This window comes from Denticeps clupeoides, chromosome 3, assembly GCF_900700375.1.
Source record: "Denticeps clupeoides chromosome 3, fDenClu1.1, whole genome shotgun sequence".
Taxonomy (NCBI): Eukaryota; Metazoa; Chordata; class Actinopteri; order Clupeiformes; family Denticipitidae; genus Denticeps; species Denticeps clupeoides.
This window is the reverse complement of record NC_041709.1, coordinates 29,988,775-30,003,981: the sequence shown is the minus strand read 5'-3', so window position 1 is coordinate 30,003,981 and position 15,207 is coordinate 29,988,775. Positions and strand designations below refer to the sequence as shown.

Here is a 15,207-nt window from a genome sequence, read left to right as displayed (position 1 = left end):
TAACTATGTGAAACAATTGAGCTATGCGCTGACGTCAGAGAAATTTGCTTTATGCTAGCAGAGGACGGTCACTGAATTAAATGTGACACCTGTGAACATTAGGAGCAAAACGTGTGATTTGTGATTACGTGTGGTTAATTTTATATATTAAAAATAGCATGTGTGGCTACGCTCGCTGCTAACTACTTCTCGCGAGACTGGGCGGAGGGTGAGAGTTCAGAGTTCAGCGCTTCCACGACAGCGTGTTGAAGTGAAGTATGTTTAGGTTTGTGTGGGATGCGAACGGGCTCTGTCCCGTCGTTTAGTTTCCCCTCTACAATTATAGGGTAGAAGTTTAATCTGATGTGTGCTTTTGGGGCGATTATAAAAAAAACGATGCGTCTGTTGAGGCGGGGATGCTGAAGCTTCGGCAGCTGTTCTGCGCTGTGCCGAATCCGAGGGTTGTGTGTCGAGGTGAGTACCGTTATCCGGACATGCGCCAGGACTTTTTTTTTTCTTGTTCATTCGCAAGGTCCTCCCTGCCGCGTTAGGTCTGGTTGGGTCGCCGGGTGAGATGGCTGGAGACGGGGAGGCTGGGAAGAGAAGCGCGGAGCCCGGCGGCGCCCAGAGCGCGGAGAAGAGGCTGAAGACCGGGGCCGAGGACGGAGGCGAAGACGGGAGGAGGTTTCCCAAGAGGAAGGTGGTGCTGCTGATGGCGTATTCGGGGAAAGGCTACTACGGCATGCAGGTGAGCGCTCTTTAACAGGTGTTCTGTCGGATTGTCCTACCTTGTCAGAATTGCCTACCGCAGCATATTTTTAGCGACTGTTCTTAGCTTTATAAATGCGATGTGCAACTTGTTAGTATAATAGCATAATTATTATATAGTCTATAAATCACAAGTAATGTTTTTGTCCTACCACCAGTGTTTTACCTGAATGTTGACACTTTATTGTCCAAAAGCAACAGATATGTTCTGATAGCTCAGAAACACAAGTATTTGGCGCTGCACGTACCGTGTTTTCCTGTAACTACTCCAACTAAACTTTGAAAACCGTCCGATGGCAGCATGCGTTTATGGGCGTGCGCAAGCGCAGTTGCCTTTGGTAGGACCTTTCGATAAGTAGGATGAAATGATGGAACACCTGTTGCGTTGTCCAAGGCGGTTCTGACGGCCCGCTTTTCTTTCCCGCCGCCGCAGAGAAATCCGGGCTGCTCCCACTTCAAAACCATAGAAGACGATTTGGTGGCCGCGCTGGTCAGGGCCGCCTGCATCCCGGAGAACCACGGCGACGACATGAAGAAGATGTCCTTCCAGAGGTGCGCCAGGACTGACAAGGTGAGGCGGCACCACGAGGCTCCAAAATGCTCTAGTAAAAAGGGGGGTCTGTATCGGCAACGGTGTCGCGATTATATCGCGATATATCGTGATACTGTACGTATTGCGATATTCTACCGTTCACTGAGCTGAAATACAAGATGCTGTGATTGGTTGGTCATGTTTTGCGATTTCACGCGAAACATCACGCAGTTACTCGAAGTAGCCAGCTGTACAGCGCCATCTACAGGAGAGGAGGTTGTAGTTACGCGCCGATTCTTATGTCTGCTGACGTCAGTAAAGACAGCACCACCCGGTGGTCTAAATCTGTATACAAAAATGTTGATATTTAACGTAGGCGCGTATTTTGACCGTGTCTCAGACTGATGACGTGCTCTGCTGATGTCGGTCTTCACAGGGCGTTTCTGCGGCGGGTCAGGTCGTGTCCCTCAAGGTGTGGCTGATCGACGACATCCTGGCTAAAATCAACTCTGAACTTCCCCCACAGATACGAGTGTTGGGTGAGGCTCTGCCGTTATGAACCGTACGAAGCCATAAACACCCACCGGACTGTTCGCCAGTCATTGCAATCTCAGCCAGGGACAGGCACATGGGATCATGGGAATAAGACATTTTGGAATTCGTCAATGACATTCCAATTTACCTGGTTGTGTTAAAGGTGGTCTGTGCTACTAGCCATAATAAGCTGCCAATAATCAAATATCTGTTTTCGTGATATAGATATTGATTTGTCATGTCACAGACAATTTTGCAATAATCTGTAGGTTTCAAGCGAGTAACGGGTGGCTTCAACTCCAAAAACAACTGTGATGCCAGAACGTACTCCTACCTGCTTCCCACCGTGGCCTTCAAACCAAAAGACCATGCCCAGGACGACGCCTCGTTCTCCCTGGACCCGGCGACGCTCCAGAAGGTGAATCGACTGTTCGCCTGCTACAAGGGCACCCACAACTTCCACAACTTCACCTCACAGAAGGGTCCCCGAGACCCCAGCGCCAAGCGCTACATCACGCAGATGTCGTGCAGCGAGCCCTTCCTGCGGCAGGGGGCGGAGTTCGCGGTCATCACTGTGCGAGGACAGAGCTTCATGATGCACCAGATCCGGAAGATGATTGGCCTGGTGATCGCGGTGGTGAAGGGCTACGCCGGGGAGGAGGTTCTGGAGCGCAGCTGGGGGGAGGAGAAAGTGGACGTCCCCAAGGCCCCGGGACTGGGCCTCGTACTGGAGAGGGTGAGTAAAAGCTCTCAACAACAGTACATAGAACTCCAATACACTCCAGCACTTTCAAACAACTTCTGGACTCACATATGGAACAAATTGAAGTCATTTGCACATCTTCACTATACAATAAATATTTTCCTACCCGTTACATATAATTTGTTTAAAAAACTCAATTTATAATAGTTGTTTATATTTGTAATAGTGATGTCAACAGCAATCGCGCAAGCATTACACTTCATACCGTACCCTGTATGATTGTACGTGGCGAATAAAAGTCGAATTTTGATTAAACATCAGGTATGATGATTTTGTGCCACAGGTTCACTTTGACCGGTACAACAAGCGCTTTGGTGGGGATGGAGTCCACGAGGCCCTGGAGTGGACGGCTGAGGAGGAGGCGATCGCCGCCTTCAAGGAGGAGCACATCTACACCAGTATAATAGAAACTGAGCGGCAGGAGAAGTCCATGATTAGCTGGCTGGCCACGTTGTCCAATCACAGCTTCGACACCACGTCAACCGAGCTGCGGCGATCCGGAGACGGAGAGCAGGTAACGTGAGGTGGGAGGAACGTGCAGAACATGTTCGCGCAATTAAGACGCCAGTCTCACGTCTGTTTTTTTCCATCAGGCTGGAGATGGTGATGATGACCGTGGGAATGAATCGGACTGAAGAACAGTGGAACTGCTGGAAATGTTGTTTTTTTTTTTTGTTTTTTTTTATATATTGTAGTTACCTTTAGTTTTACTCGTCACACATTTTGAAATAAATATTTTCTTTTTAGAAAGTGTCTGTTTTGTGAATCTTTTTCTGTGGAAACCTGTGACTGGGCCGTAAAACTTACGCTATCCCATCTATTACCATAACTTGATCAGAACTCCAGTCCAGAAGTCAGTCTACGCCTGATGTGGGCAGTGGTGGCCTAGTGGTTAAGGAAGCGGCCCCGTAATCAAAAAGTCGCGGGTTCAAGTACCAAACCACCAAGGTGCCGTCCCCACACACTGCTCCCCGGGCGCCTGTCATGGTGTCCCACTGCTCACCAAAGGTGACGGTTAAAAGCAGAGGACACCGTGTGCTATGCATCACAATGACAATCACTTCATTTTAAATACAGTTAGTTAAAATTTGTATGTATAATTATGCATATTGCTATTCTGTTCATTATTTCTACAATGCAGATTTGTTTCTTTGCATATATTATTATTGTCTTTTTGTCACACGTCTACTGCGTTAGAAGCTTTGCACACAATTTCACTCGTATGCAATACATTTGTTGTGCAATAAATTTGCACAACAATTTCACTCGTATACAATAAATGTGTGTCTTGACATGGCAGCGATTTAATTTATGGAATATCTGAATACATTTAGAGGGGAACAATTAGTCTCTAGTTCCTGCGAGTCTGTCACTTGCTTGATTATTATTGTTCCATTAATTATCTTGCAATGAGCAGAGCAGTGAAACTTTATCGTAGATGGGTTTGTTACACACCAACGTTCTTTTCCATGTGTAATTTGGCACTGTATTGTCAGAACATTTGGTATTTTGTAAAATGTCGCTGTAGTTTAGTAGTAAAACGAGGCGCGACGCCGTCTGTTGTTCCGCCGCCGGCCGCACGGTGGCAGCACGTCCAACCTAACAGCGCGGCGTCGCGCCGATCCACACGGGCGTCATGGCGCCGTCCAGGGACGCCAACGTGAGCGCCGGGAACAAGACGAACTACAAACGCGACATCAGCGCCAAAGTAGAGCTCGTGATCGGGAGCAGGAAACACGCGAACGACATCTTCGATGTCCTGGCGTATTTGCAGGTGCGTGGGTCCCGCGGCGTCTTTGTAAAAGCTCCTGTCCGGCGCCACGGTGACTGTTTGTGGTTTTGTTCCAGTCGGATGAAGAGAAGCGGGTCGTGTGCGCGGCGCACGCCTGCTGTAGGCTGTTCGCTGCGCTGCTGGAGAGAGGAGACCTGTTCGTGGGGCAGCTTCCCGGGGAGGAGCGGCTGCTGGAAGGTACGTCCGTTTATATATAACGCGCCTAGAACCTGTTGCCGCCAGAGCACTTGGCTTTTCAAAAACATCTAGGATTATATGTGTGGTTCGACAGCAATACTTCGCCATATTTTCGTATTCAAATTCACTCTACCGGGTGGTGCCGTCAAGCGTTTTCTTTAGTGAGGTCAGCAGAGATGAGAATCAACCTCCACTCCTGTAGATGGCGCTGTACAGCTGGATCTTGTCGTGATGTAGAATATCGCAATATTGTACAGTATCACAATATATCATGAAATAGTCATGCTGCAAGATCCTTGCCAATATACAGTTTCCTTAAAAGATTCCATGTTCCAGGGTCCCACAATCCGGATGATAAGTACCGAATGTTCGTCAGGCACCGCTACAACAGCTGTATAGAGCTGCTGCTGGAGAACATGGGACACAGCGTTTACCAAGTAAAGGTGCGGGCTGCATGTTTCTCTCCGTACGATTAACTTCGTAGTTATTATCACAACCAGTGAATTCCTTGGTCCAGGCCTGTTCTGATGTCCCGGTCGTCTGCTCTGTTGCAGGAGACGTGTCTCTGTGTTCTGATGAAACTGGCTGCAGCTGAGGCCAAGCATCCTCTGCAGGACCAGAGCTGGAGCGAGCATTACAACTTCCCCCGAGAGCTCGTACAGGTCAGTATTCACCAGCTGACCGCACTCTCTTGTCCTCTACATATATGGCCAAAAGTTTGGGAATGACAAAAATCCTGTTTTCAAGTTTGCTGCTTCAGTTTTTATGGAAATTTGCATATACTGCAGAATGTCATGAAGAGCGATCAGATGAATTGCGTAGTCCCTCTTTACCATGAAAACGAACTTAATCCCCTGAAAAAAAACACTTCCAATGCATTTCAGCCCTGCCACAAAAGGACCTGAGATCATTTCAGTGATCCCGTTGTTAACACAAGTGAGAGGGTTGAAGAGCACAAGGCTGGAGATCATTCTGTCATGCTGATTGAGTAAGAATAGCAGACTGGAGGGAGAAAAAGTGAAATTGAAGTGATTGTCATTGTGATACACTGCATCACAGTGACACAACAAAATGTGTTTTCTGCTTGTAACCATCACCCTTGGTGAGCAGTGGGCAGACATGACAGGCGCCGGGGGAGCAGTGTGTGGGGATGGTGCTCAGTGGCACCTTGGTGGACCAGGATTTGAACCGGCAGCCTTCTGATTACGGGGCCACTCCCTTAACCGCTGGGCCACCACTGCCCTGGGTGATGCTTGAAATCGTTGTTCTTCCTCTGTTGCCATGGTTACCTGCAAGGAAACACGTGCGGTCCTCATTGTGCTGAATAAAAAGGGCTTCACAGGCAAGGATATTGCTGCTACTACAATTGCACCTAAATTAACCATCTATCGGGTCATCAAAAACTTCAAGGAGAGAAGTTTGTGTAGTGATGAAGTGCACAAGAAAGGGTGCACAAGAAAGTCCAGCAAGCTCCAGGAACGTCTCCTAAAGATGATTCCGCTATGGCATCGGGGTTCCACCAGTGCAGAGCTTGCTCAGGAATGGCAGCAGGCAGGTGTGAAGCCATCTGTACACACATTGAGGAGAAGACTTTTGGAGGACTGCCTGGTATCAAGAAAGGCAGCAAAGAAGCCACTTCTCTCCAAGAAAAACATCAAGGACAGACTGATATTCTGCAAAACACAGGGATTGCACCGCTGAAGACTGGGGTGACCTGCTGAGGACTGGGGTAATGTCATTTTCTCTGATGAAGCTCCTTTCCCATTGTTTGGCGCATCTGGAAACATGATTGTCCTGAGAAGAAAAGCTACCATCAGTCCTGTCTCGTACCAACAGTAACGCAACCTGAGACCATTCATGTGTGGTGCTGCTTCTCATCCAAGCGAGTGGGATCACTCACAATTTAGCTTCAGAACACAGCCATGAATAAAATGGTACCAAAACATCCTCCGACAGTCACTTCTCCCAACCATCCAAGACCAGTTTGGTGAAGAACGATGCCTTTTCCAGCATGATGGAGCACTGTGCCATAAGACCAAAGTGAGAACTAAGTGGCTTGGAGAAAAAAACATTGAAATTTGGGGTCCATGGGATACTCTCCAGATCTTAATCCAACTGAGAACTTGTGGTCAATCTTCAAGAGGTGGGTGGACAAACAAAAAAAACCCAAATTCTGACAAACTCCAAGCACTGATTATGAAGGAATTGGTCCCCATCAGTCAGGATTTGGCCAGAAGTTGATTGACATCATGTCACCTCAAATATACATCATTGACACCTGAAATATAAAATTTTTGTATAAACGTGATTGCCAATAAAAGCCTGAAATGTATAAAATGCATCTAATTATACTTCAATACACCACAGAAACAACAGTCAAAAAGCTCTAAAAACACAGATGCAGCAAACTTTCTGAAAACCAGTATTTGTGTCAATTGGCTATAACTGTAGTCTCTCTTTTTTGCATTTATTTGAATTCAGCTCTGAATTAATGTTAACTGTGGTCTTTAATATCTCTCTGGCTGTAGCGTGTGGTGCAGCGGCTGCTCTCTGATTCCGAAGACATGGCCATGCTGATCTCCAGGTTCCAGGAGTTCTTGGAGATGGATGATGTCCGATTCTATGTCATTAACTCCGTTCGGGACTACGTGGCCAGACTCGTGGACAAACACAAAGGGGTAAGGATTTATTCTGTAGGAGGCAGGGGCCTGTCAGTTTAATACATGGCAGGGTTGGATTGTAATTTCTGCCATTTATTGTGCTTGTGCCAGTCTGTGATGCCAGTTTTCCAGAACAACGTATTTGCTCTGCTCTCCAACATCAACATGCCCAGCCAGCAGTCTGAGATGTCCAGCTTCATGGTCAAACCAGAAGGTGCGAATTTATTTACCCTTCAGATATTTCTTATGTTAATCAAGAGCTGTGAAGGAGTCAAATCTTAGCCAAATCAACACAGCCAGAAACCTCCTTTTAGGAGTCTTTGCTAAACTAAGAAAGGATTGCTATCTGTTTTATCTTTTCTTTTTATCTATACTTTTAATGCATGAAGCTCTTTGGTTAACTAATGGTTGTTTTAATAATAAAATGACTTGATCTACTTTAAACCAAAAAACAAAAGATACTATATAAGTGAAATATATATTGGGGGTATAACAATGTGTAACCCAGTACAGACCAGAACACTTCTTCCCACTTCCCTTCACAGCTAAACATGATGATTGGAAAGCAGCTAAATTAAAGGTGGGCCCATATTTAATATTTTTCATATACATGTAAATGTTTCTTCCTTGTCTTTTTTTTTTTTTTTAAGTCCACTTTATTGTCATCTCTGACATCTCTGCTTTGGAGATTCACAGTGAGCAAATGGAATAACACACAATTAATCTGTGTAGGAACACAAGCGTGTATTTGATCGAATGTGGCTGATGTTTCTGAAGAGTAAGGTAAACCACGAAACGCTCAAAATGATTTGTGATGTCAGGGCGTGTGACTGAGCTGAGTTATGAACTGGTTGTGATTTACGTCCAGTTGCCAGGAAACATGTACAAAAAGGTTCTAGTGATTTTCCACGAGTCCATCCTGCCCTACATGAGCGAACCCACGCTGATGATCGACTTCCTCACGGCGGCTTATGATGTTGGTGAGTCTGGGATAACAATTAAAAAAATATATATGTGTGTGTGTGTGTTTCATGCACGTTTAGAGCATTAAAGAAATTTGAATCTATTATCATATTTAATGTGTTAAAGGCTAATGTTTCCATTCTTGAGTAGCAGGGTGGAGTGAGGTGCACGCATCTGTATCTGTATTAAGTATCGGGTGTTATCACAACGTTTAAAATTCAAAAATCATCTGTTGTAAGCAAAATATTTCAAAAAGGGAGTCTGAAAGCTCATTTGGGTGCAATATTCCTCATGAGACAATCAGAATGCATAAATACTGGAAACATTAACATTTAATATTGACGAAACATTGCTCTTGTAGACTGAACATTCTCTTTCATTTTCACTTTAAGGTGGAGCCATTAGTCTGCTCGCTCTTAATGGCCTGTTTGTCCTCATACACAAACATAACTTGTAAGTACATCTTGTCTACAAAAAAAAACTAATTTTCCACTTATTGAGCTAATAAAGCATTATCTGTTGACCTTTTAATGCCCAGCAGATTCAACTGATTTGGGCCAGTGGTGAGCAACCATCCCCACACACAAAATTTACATCTACAGCATTTATCAGATGCCCTTATCCAGAGTGACTTACAATCAGTAGTTACAGGGACAGACCCCCCCCCCCCCCCCCCCCCCCCCCCCCCGCTCAGGGACACAATAAGTGGGATTTGAACCTGGGTCTTCTGGTTCATAGGGGAGTGTGTTACCCACTAGGCTACTACCACCACACACTCCTCGCCGGGTGCCTTTCATGGCTGCCCACTGCTCACCAAGGCTAATGGGTGCTGTGCTTGCTGTGTAACACAATGCCAAAAACACTTTTGACTTGTTTTTCCTCTGTGTCTTTAGGGAATACCCAGACTTCTATAAGAAGCTGTACAGCCTCATGGAGCCTTCAGTTTTCCATGCAAAATACAGAGCTCGCTTCTTTCACCTGGCAAACCTCTTCCTCTCCTCAACGTCAGTGTTTTTACATGCAGCGGAAGATTCTACTCCTGTCACTGATGGGTTAGTAATTGTCTTATGTTCTCTCCAGCCACCTTCCTGCATATCTGGTAGCTGCGTTTGCCAAGCGCCTCTCTCGACTTGCCCTGACGGCACCCCCCGCAGTCCTTCTCATGCTACTGCCCTTCATCTGTAACCTGATCTGCCGCCACCCTTCCTGCAGAGTCCTCATTCACCGGCCTACCACTGCAGGGGGTGGGTGTTGTCGCCGCTCTGCTCCTGACATTTGTGTTATCAACAAGTATGAATTAGATGAAGATGAAGATGTATGTGTGTGTGTGTGTGTGTGTGTGTGTGTGTCCCTAGATCCCTGTGATGATCCATACATAATGGAGGAGGAGGACCCTGCCCAGTGCCATGCTTTGGATAGCAGCCTGTGGGAGCTGAAGGTGGGCTTCCAGACTGTGCATCTGACTGCTTGCATAAAGAAACACTTTATTGTTTTTTTTTTTCTATTAATGAATTTTTATGACCTCAGACTCTCCAGAAACATTATTACCCAGATGTAGCTAAAGCAGCCATGGCCATAAACCAGCCCCTTTCAAGCACTGAAGTGGACGTCAGTGAGCTTCTGGAACTTTCCCCGTTTGAGGTGACTGCAGTAACTTTCAAAAATGTGTTTACACATGAATACTCTTCACATGGATAAGGGTGTCTGCTAAACGAATATTACTATTTTTAGACACTTTGATTGGAAGATCAGTGGGGTGCGTGATGCAAAACCTTCTGATGGAAATAGTTGGAATGTGATTATATTATGTTTTGGTCTGCATAGCTGATGGAGCGGGAACTGAAGGAGACCCCCAGTGACACTGTGCCTCTGGAATTTGATTCAGCCACACATCTTCTGAGAAGCGCCAGGGAAGTGCTGGGTGCACACTTCTCCCTGGATTAAATATTTTTGCTTCACTGGCAATTTCTGTTTTGTTTTATTGTTTTGTTTTCAATTTCAATTTTCTGTTGTGTACTGAAATAAAGTTCTTTTTGTTAAAGTGTAAATGTATTGGTTTTTTGTTTGTAATGATTGCACAACCAACCAAAGTCTGTTAGACTGAGGTAGTGACGGCCTAGTGGTTAAGGAATTGGACTCGTAACTGAAAGGTTGTGGGTTCAAATTCTGAAAGAAGGTCCAGGTTTGACTGAGGACCCCTTGATGCAAAGCTCCGTCCACACACACTGCTCCCCGGCCGCCATTCCTGGCTGCACACTGCTCATAACAGGGGGATTGGTTAAATGCAGAGGACACATTTCGTGGTGTGTATCACTTTTATGGTTGTAAATATATCTGACATTTGAAACGAGCCAAGACAATAAAAATCGCTTCTCACAATTGCCGGTTAATGGTATTTTAATTCTGTATTCCAGCTTGGCCCGATAGACGCTCATTCATTTCAAATGAGCGCTAGACCCTCCCACGATGGCGGCTCTGTTGACGCATTCGCTCCCGTAGACGCCCGTAATCGACGCGACATCTAGTGTTGATATATATGACTGTGAACGAGATCAATTTGTCCTTAACCGGCTTCCGTAGAACGACTTGGTCTCTGATTGGCTGACGATGTTCGCGTAGCCGTTGCGCAGTTTACGTAACGTCTGCGCAGCCGACAGACGTAGCTCTTTCCTGAGGTCTTGCGGATACAGAAACAGCAGCTGGAGGAAAGATGGTGAGACCCGAGCATTCAATTTTATTCGTCGTTAAAACGCGTCGCGCCGTCGCTGGCGCTCGCTGCCCGCGATCGAGGCGTCTGGGCGGGTTTCGGACTGTGACTTCGCCTGTCGGTCGTGTTCCGTGCGCTGGAGATGGGTGGAGGGTCACATGACACTGACAGCGGAGGGGAAAAGTAGGGAAAGATGTTGTTTGGCTGAGTTTGACGCTGATTCAAGCGGTTTTGCTGTGAGGTTTTACTGCGCTGGCGTTTTATCCTCCTCCCGGATGTAGGTCGTGGTGATTTTAACGCCGCACTGGAGTTTCCACGCGGATTTTAGCCTGCGAGCACCGTTAGCTGCAACAGAGTTAAAAACACGGTAGCAGGGGTCCTGTTCACGTCCGCAGAACCAGGAGGAATCAGAATACGCACAAAGTGAGAGCTCTGCTCCAGCTCTGACATCTGCAGTCATGACTGAATGATCATAAATGAATGTGTTCAGAATACCTCCATATAGAATACACATTAAATACACGAATACATGACCATAAATGAATGTATTCAGAATACTTCCTTATAGAATACACATTAAATACACGAATACATGACCATAAATGAATGTATTCAGAATACTTCCTTATAGAATGCACGTTAAATAGGTGAACACTTGAGTTGAATAGCTGCTGTTGATGTTTTGGTAATGAGAGGACTACGGGATTCTGAATTCAGTTTCAGTGATCCTGTCGTTGAAGATTTGATTTCTAGTTTCATGACTAGGTCATCCTGTCATACCGCTATAGGGAACTTGAGTACCACAGTTTGTGAACCATTTGGTTTAGAACAGAAAAAAAACCCAGGTAAATAAAAAGTATATATTATAGCAGATCTATTCCAAACTGAAATTTATTTTAAATATGGTCTTCTTTATAATGAGAATTAATCCTCACTCACGCTTGTAATGAACTTTTAACCACCTACTGCTAACCACTGAAATGGTCACCTAACATTTTCTGCTGAGTTATGCAGATTTTTTTTTTCCTCTACATTTGCTTGCTTTCCAAAATTCCAATTTTTTTGTTTTTGTTTTTAATTTTCTCTTTTTGTTGGTTCCTTATTCTCCATTTTGATCATGCTTCGTCCTCGTCTCTTCACACACCCTCCACTTCACCCCCGCTCTACCTCCTGCCGCCTCCGATCACCCTGTCCGCCGTGCTCAGTCTGGACACAGAGTAAGTGTCCTCCTCCGGCCGGGCGCTTTGCTTTCTGGGAACCAAGCTTCTTCTGATTAAGGGGCTGCAGTCAGGGCGGTTGAACTCAGTCCATAATGTACCTTGGTATCTCCTTGATATGCTTTTGCACATTTATTTATTATTTTTTTTAAAATCAGATTGTCTAAATAATAATTGCAGGATGCCTAGGTGATGAAAATGTAGATGTTTGCAAGGCATCCTGCAAGAGACTCCTGGCTCAGATTCGCTGCGCTGAGGGCTTTAATTTGAGTTAACGGTTCTGCAGCCGGTTCAGGTGAACAGGAACGTGGCCACGGACTCACCACTTCTAACTCCTTTCCCCCTACCTACCTACCCATCCACCACTCGCCCTGGCGCCAGTTGGTCCTGGTACTAGGTGACCTGCACATTCCCCACCGATGCAACAGCTTGCCGGCCAAGTTCAAAAAGCTGCTGGTGCCGGGCAAGATCCAGCACATCCTCTGCACCGGGAACCTCTGCACCAAAGAGAGCTATGACTACCTGAAGACCCTGGCCGGGGACGTGCACATCGTCCGAGGGGACTTCGATGAGGTGAACTGAACAGAAGAAATAATTAAACCGCTGCAGTGCATTCAGGCTCATTTATCTGCCAACTAAAATGAAGCAGCTAATACTAATGAATGAAGCGGTTTGGTTTTATTTGAGGAATTTGTGGCTTAGTACAGTGCATCCAGAAAGTATTCACAGCACATCACTTTTTCCACATTTTGTTATGTTACAGCCTTATTCCAAGATGCATTAAATGCCTTTTCTACTCAGTATTACACACAACACCCGATAATGAATGAGTTTCACCCATTGCTCTTTGCAGCACCTCTCAAGCTCCATCAAGTCCTGAAGTCCCACTACTTTAATATCTTGACTTAATAACTTTAATAACTGACGCCCCAGTCTTTCCAGGAGTGCTCTGGAGCACGTTTTCATCCAGGATGTCTCTGTACATCATCTTTCCCTCTATCCTGACTAGTCTCCCTGTTCCTGCAGCTGGGAAACATCCACCAGCATGCTTCACTGTAGGGATGGTATTGGCCTGGTGATGAGCGGTGCCTGGTTTCCTCCAAACGTGACACCTGACCTAATTGTCTCATTAGAATAGAAAATTTTGTTTCTCGTGGTCTGAGAGTCCTTCAGGTGCCTTTCAATAAGTGGCCACCTTATTCCGTCTGGCCACTCTACCATACATGCCTGATTGGTGGATTGCTGCAGAGATGGTTGTCCTTCTAGACTGTTCTCCCTGAGTGTTCAGTTTAGGTGGTCGGCCAGCTCTAGGGAGAATCCACATACAGATGATGGAGGCCACTGTGCTCATTAGGGCCTTCATAGCAGCAGAGGTTTTTCTGTAACCTTCCCAGATTTGTGCCTGAGGACAATCCTGTCTTGGGGGTCTACAGACAGTTCCTTTGACTTCATGCTTGGTTTGTGCTCTGAGATGAACTATCACCTGTGGGACTTTATATAGAAAGGTGTGTGGACTCTAACAAGCTGCAGAAGGATGATCAGGATGCACAAGATGCACCTGAACTCAATGTTGAGCTTCATGGCAAAGGCTGTGAAGACTTTTGTACATGTGCTTTCTCAGTTTTTTATTTTTAATACATTTGCCAAAACCTCAATGAAGCTTTGTAATTAAGGGACATTGTGTGTAGTATTTTGGAATACGGCTGTAACATAACAAAATGTGGGAAGTGATGCGCTGTATATATTACAACACATTTTACCCCTAGTTTTCAGCCACAAAGCCAACATCTCACCTACTTAATTGGTGGTGGTTTCCCTTGCCTCTGATGCCCTCTGACCTGCTGCTCCCGTCCCCCTGCGTTTTTTTTTTTTTTTGCAGAACCTGAATTACCCAGAACAGAAGGTTGTAACAGTGGGTCAGTTTAAAATCGGCCTCATTCACGGACACCAGGTGATCCCTTGGGGGGACATGGCCAGCCTGGCTCTGCTGCAGCGGCAGCTGGACGTGGACATCCTCATCTCAGGACACACGCACAAGTTTGAGGCCTTTGAGAATGAGAACAAATTCTACATCAACCCGGGTTCTGCGACTGGGGCCTACACTGCACTGGAAAGGTATAAATGCTTATTATTGTTTATTCACATACAAAAAGGTATTAAGAATTTAAGTCGCTCTGGATAAGGGCGTCTGGCAAATGCCATAATTATCGCAAACAAATGCAAACCTGCAAAATGTGCAGCCAGGGTGCAGAATGCCCACTTTTAAAAGCAAAGTAGATGCTTGGGTAAAATGGCCATTTGTTCTTGTTCACATGACCGCTACCAGCAACCGAGGTCTCGGTAGGTGTTATTATGTGGAATTATGTCTGGCAGGTGTTGTGTAGGTGTACTATAGCAAATGGTCTGATTGAATTTCCTCCCATGCTGTATATTACCACGGAGGTCTGAACAGGCGTAATAGGATGGAAAAGTACACTAATGATCAGCGGCCCTCTTTAGATTACAAGTCTCAGTGTTTCCTCTCTTGACAGGACATTCATTTTAGTTTGTCTCTCGTCTCCTTACAGCAACATTATACCATCGTTTGTGCTGATGGACATACAGGCATCCACGGTTGTCACATACGTTTACCAGCTCATCGGCGATGACGTCAAAGTGGAGAGGATCGAGTACAAGAAGTCCTAACACGCGAGAGGACCTGCGTTGTCATTCATGGTGCAGCCGCAGCTCCAACACCGTCAGTGCTGAACTAAAAAATGTTGTCCATTTTAAACAGAGTAGAAGAGTGAATTACTGTTGATACGAACGTGTGTGTGTGTGTGTGTGTGTGTGTGTGTGTGTGAGAGAGAGAGAGAGAGCAGCATTTTCTTCTGTTTTGACGGACCACCTGGCGGCTGTAGAGAATAACGCAATACTGTTATTTGCATATTGTCACCAATAACTTGTTTTTTTTATTATTTCTAGTTATTAACACGTCCTGTCAGTAAGTAGACTTTGTTTCCGTGCCCTGTACCGAAGGAAACAAAATTAAACTTAATAAAAGAAATACATTTTCTGTTAAACATACATTTGTGTGTGTGTTTTCCAAAACAGATATCTATCTATACTATCTGTC

The 15,207-nt window shown here is 45.5% G+C and overlaps 3 protein-coding genes across 6 annotated transcripts; all 3 read left to right on the top strand.

The window, feature by feature from the left end:
- Window positions 1–190: 190 nt before the first annotated feature.
- pus1 (pseudouridine synthase 1) lies at window positions 191–3,326 on the top strand. Of its 3 annotated transcripts, none has more exons than XM_028973871.1 (7): window positions 191–453; window positions 531–727; window positions 1,181–1,318; window positions 1,806–1,818; window positions 2,083–2,549; window positions 2,860–3,090; window positions 3,170–3,326. In XM_028973871.1, exons 1-7 carry the CDS (start codon window positions 396–398, stop codon window positions 3,209–3,211), a joined length of 1,146 nt encoding a protein of 381 aa, XP_028829704.1. In that variant the 5' UTR covers window positions 191–395; the 3' UTR covers window positions 3,212–3,326. The 3 variants fall into 3 exon arrangements, with proteins under 3 accessions (XP_028829704.1, XP_028829702.1, XP_028829703.1); XM_028973869.1 differs by having other exon boundaries at window positions 192–453; window positions 1,716–1,818; XM_028973870.1 differs by having other exon boundaries at window positions 192–453; window positions 1,716–1,818; window positions 2,860–3,100; window positions 3,170–3,209.
- Window positions 3,327–4,204: 878 nt separating this feature from the next.
- On the top strand, window positions 4,205–10,216 carry noc4l (nucleolar complex associated 4 homolog). The gene is made up of 15 exons (XM_028973850.1): window positions 4,205–4,350; window positions 4,425–4,545; window positions 4,882–4,988; window positions 5,100–5,207; window positions 7,074–7,223; window positions 7,317–7,419; window positions 7,751–7,785; window positions 7,938–7,988; window positions 8,074–8,185; window positions 8,561–8,621; window positions 9,062–9,172; window positions 9,249–9,412; window positions 9,524–9,606; window positions 9,696–9,809; window positions 9,993–10,216. The coding sequence occupies exons 1-15, from the start codon at window positions 4,213–4,215 to the stop codon at window positions 10,110–10,112; spliced, it is 1,578 nt and encodes a 525-aa protein (XP_028829683.1). The 5' UTR covers window positions 4,205–4,212; the 3' UTR covers window positions 10,113–10,216.
- Window positions 10,217–10,773: 557 nt separating this feature from the next.
- On the top strand, window positions 10,774–15,158 carry vps29 (VPS29 retromer complex component). Of its 2 annotated transcripts, XM_028973192.1 has the most exons (5): window positions 10,778–10,881; window positions 12,081–12,092; window positions 12,474–12,665; window positions 13,972–14,207; window positions 14,660–15,158. In XM_028973192.1, exons 1-5 carry the CDS (start codon window positions 10,879–10,881, stop codon window positions 14,775–14,777), a joined length of 561 nt encoding a protein of 186 aa, XP_028829025.1. In that variant the 5' UTR covers window positions 10,778–10,878; the 3' UTR covers window positions 14,778–15,158. The 2 variants fall into 2 exon arrangements, with proteins under 2 accessions (XP_028829026.1, XP_028829025.1); XM_028973193.1 differs by lacking the exon at window positions 12,081–12,092 and having other exon boundaries at window positions 10,774–10,881.
- The last annotated feature ends 49 nt before the right edge of the window (window positions 15,159–15,207 follow it).

What these genes read in the sequence shown, in the direction of transcription:
- pus1 (XM_028973869.1), top strand. Translation starts at nt 396, where the DNA reads ATGCTGAAGCTTCGGCAGCTGTTCTGCGCTGTGCCGAATCCGAGGGTT. An exon ending in TCCGAGGGTTGTGTGTCGAG is followed by an intron (nt 454 to 530) that starts GTGAGTACCGTT and finishes CTGCCGCGTTAG; the next exon opens with GTCTGGTTGGGTCGCCGGGT. An exon ending in GATCCGGAGACGGAGAGCAG is followed by an intron (nt 3,091 to 3,169) that starts GTAACGTGAGGT and finishes TTTTTCCATCAG; the next exon opens with GCTGGAGATGGTGATGATGA.
- noc4l (XM_028973850.1), top strand. Translation starts at nt 4,213, where the DNA reads ATGGCGCCGTCCAGGGACGCCAACGTGAGCGCCGGGAACAAGACGAAC. An exon ending in CTTCATGGTCAAACCAGAAG is followed by an intron (nt 7,420 to 7,750) that starts GTGCGAATTTAT and finishes TTCCCTTCACAG; the next exon opens with CTAAACATGATGATTGGAAA. An exon ending in CTCATACACAAACATAACTT is followed by an intron (nt 8,622 to 9,061) that starts GTAAGTACATCT and finishes CTGTGTCTTTAG; the next exon opens with GGAATACCCAGACTTCTATA.
- vps29 (XM_028973192.1), top strand. An exon ending in TCCGAGGGGACTTCGATGAG is followed by an intron (nt 12,666 to 13,971) that starts GTGAACTGAACA and finishes TTTTTTTTGCAG; the next exon opens with AACCTGAATTACCCAGAACA. An exon ending in GCCTACACTGCACTGGAAAG is followed by an intron (nt 14,208 to 14,659) that starts GTATAAATGCTT and finishes GTCTCCTTACAG; the next exon opens with CAACATTATACCATCGTTTG.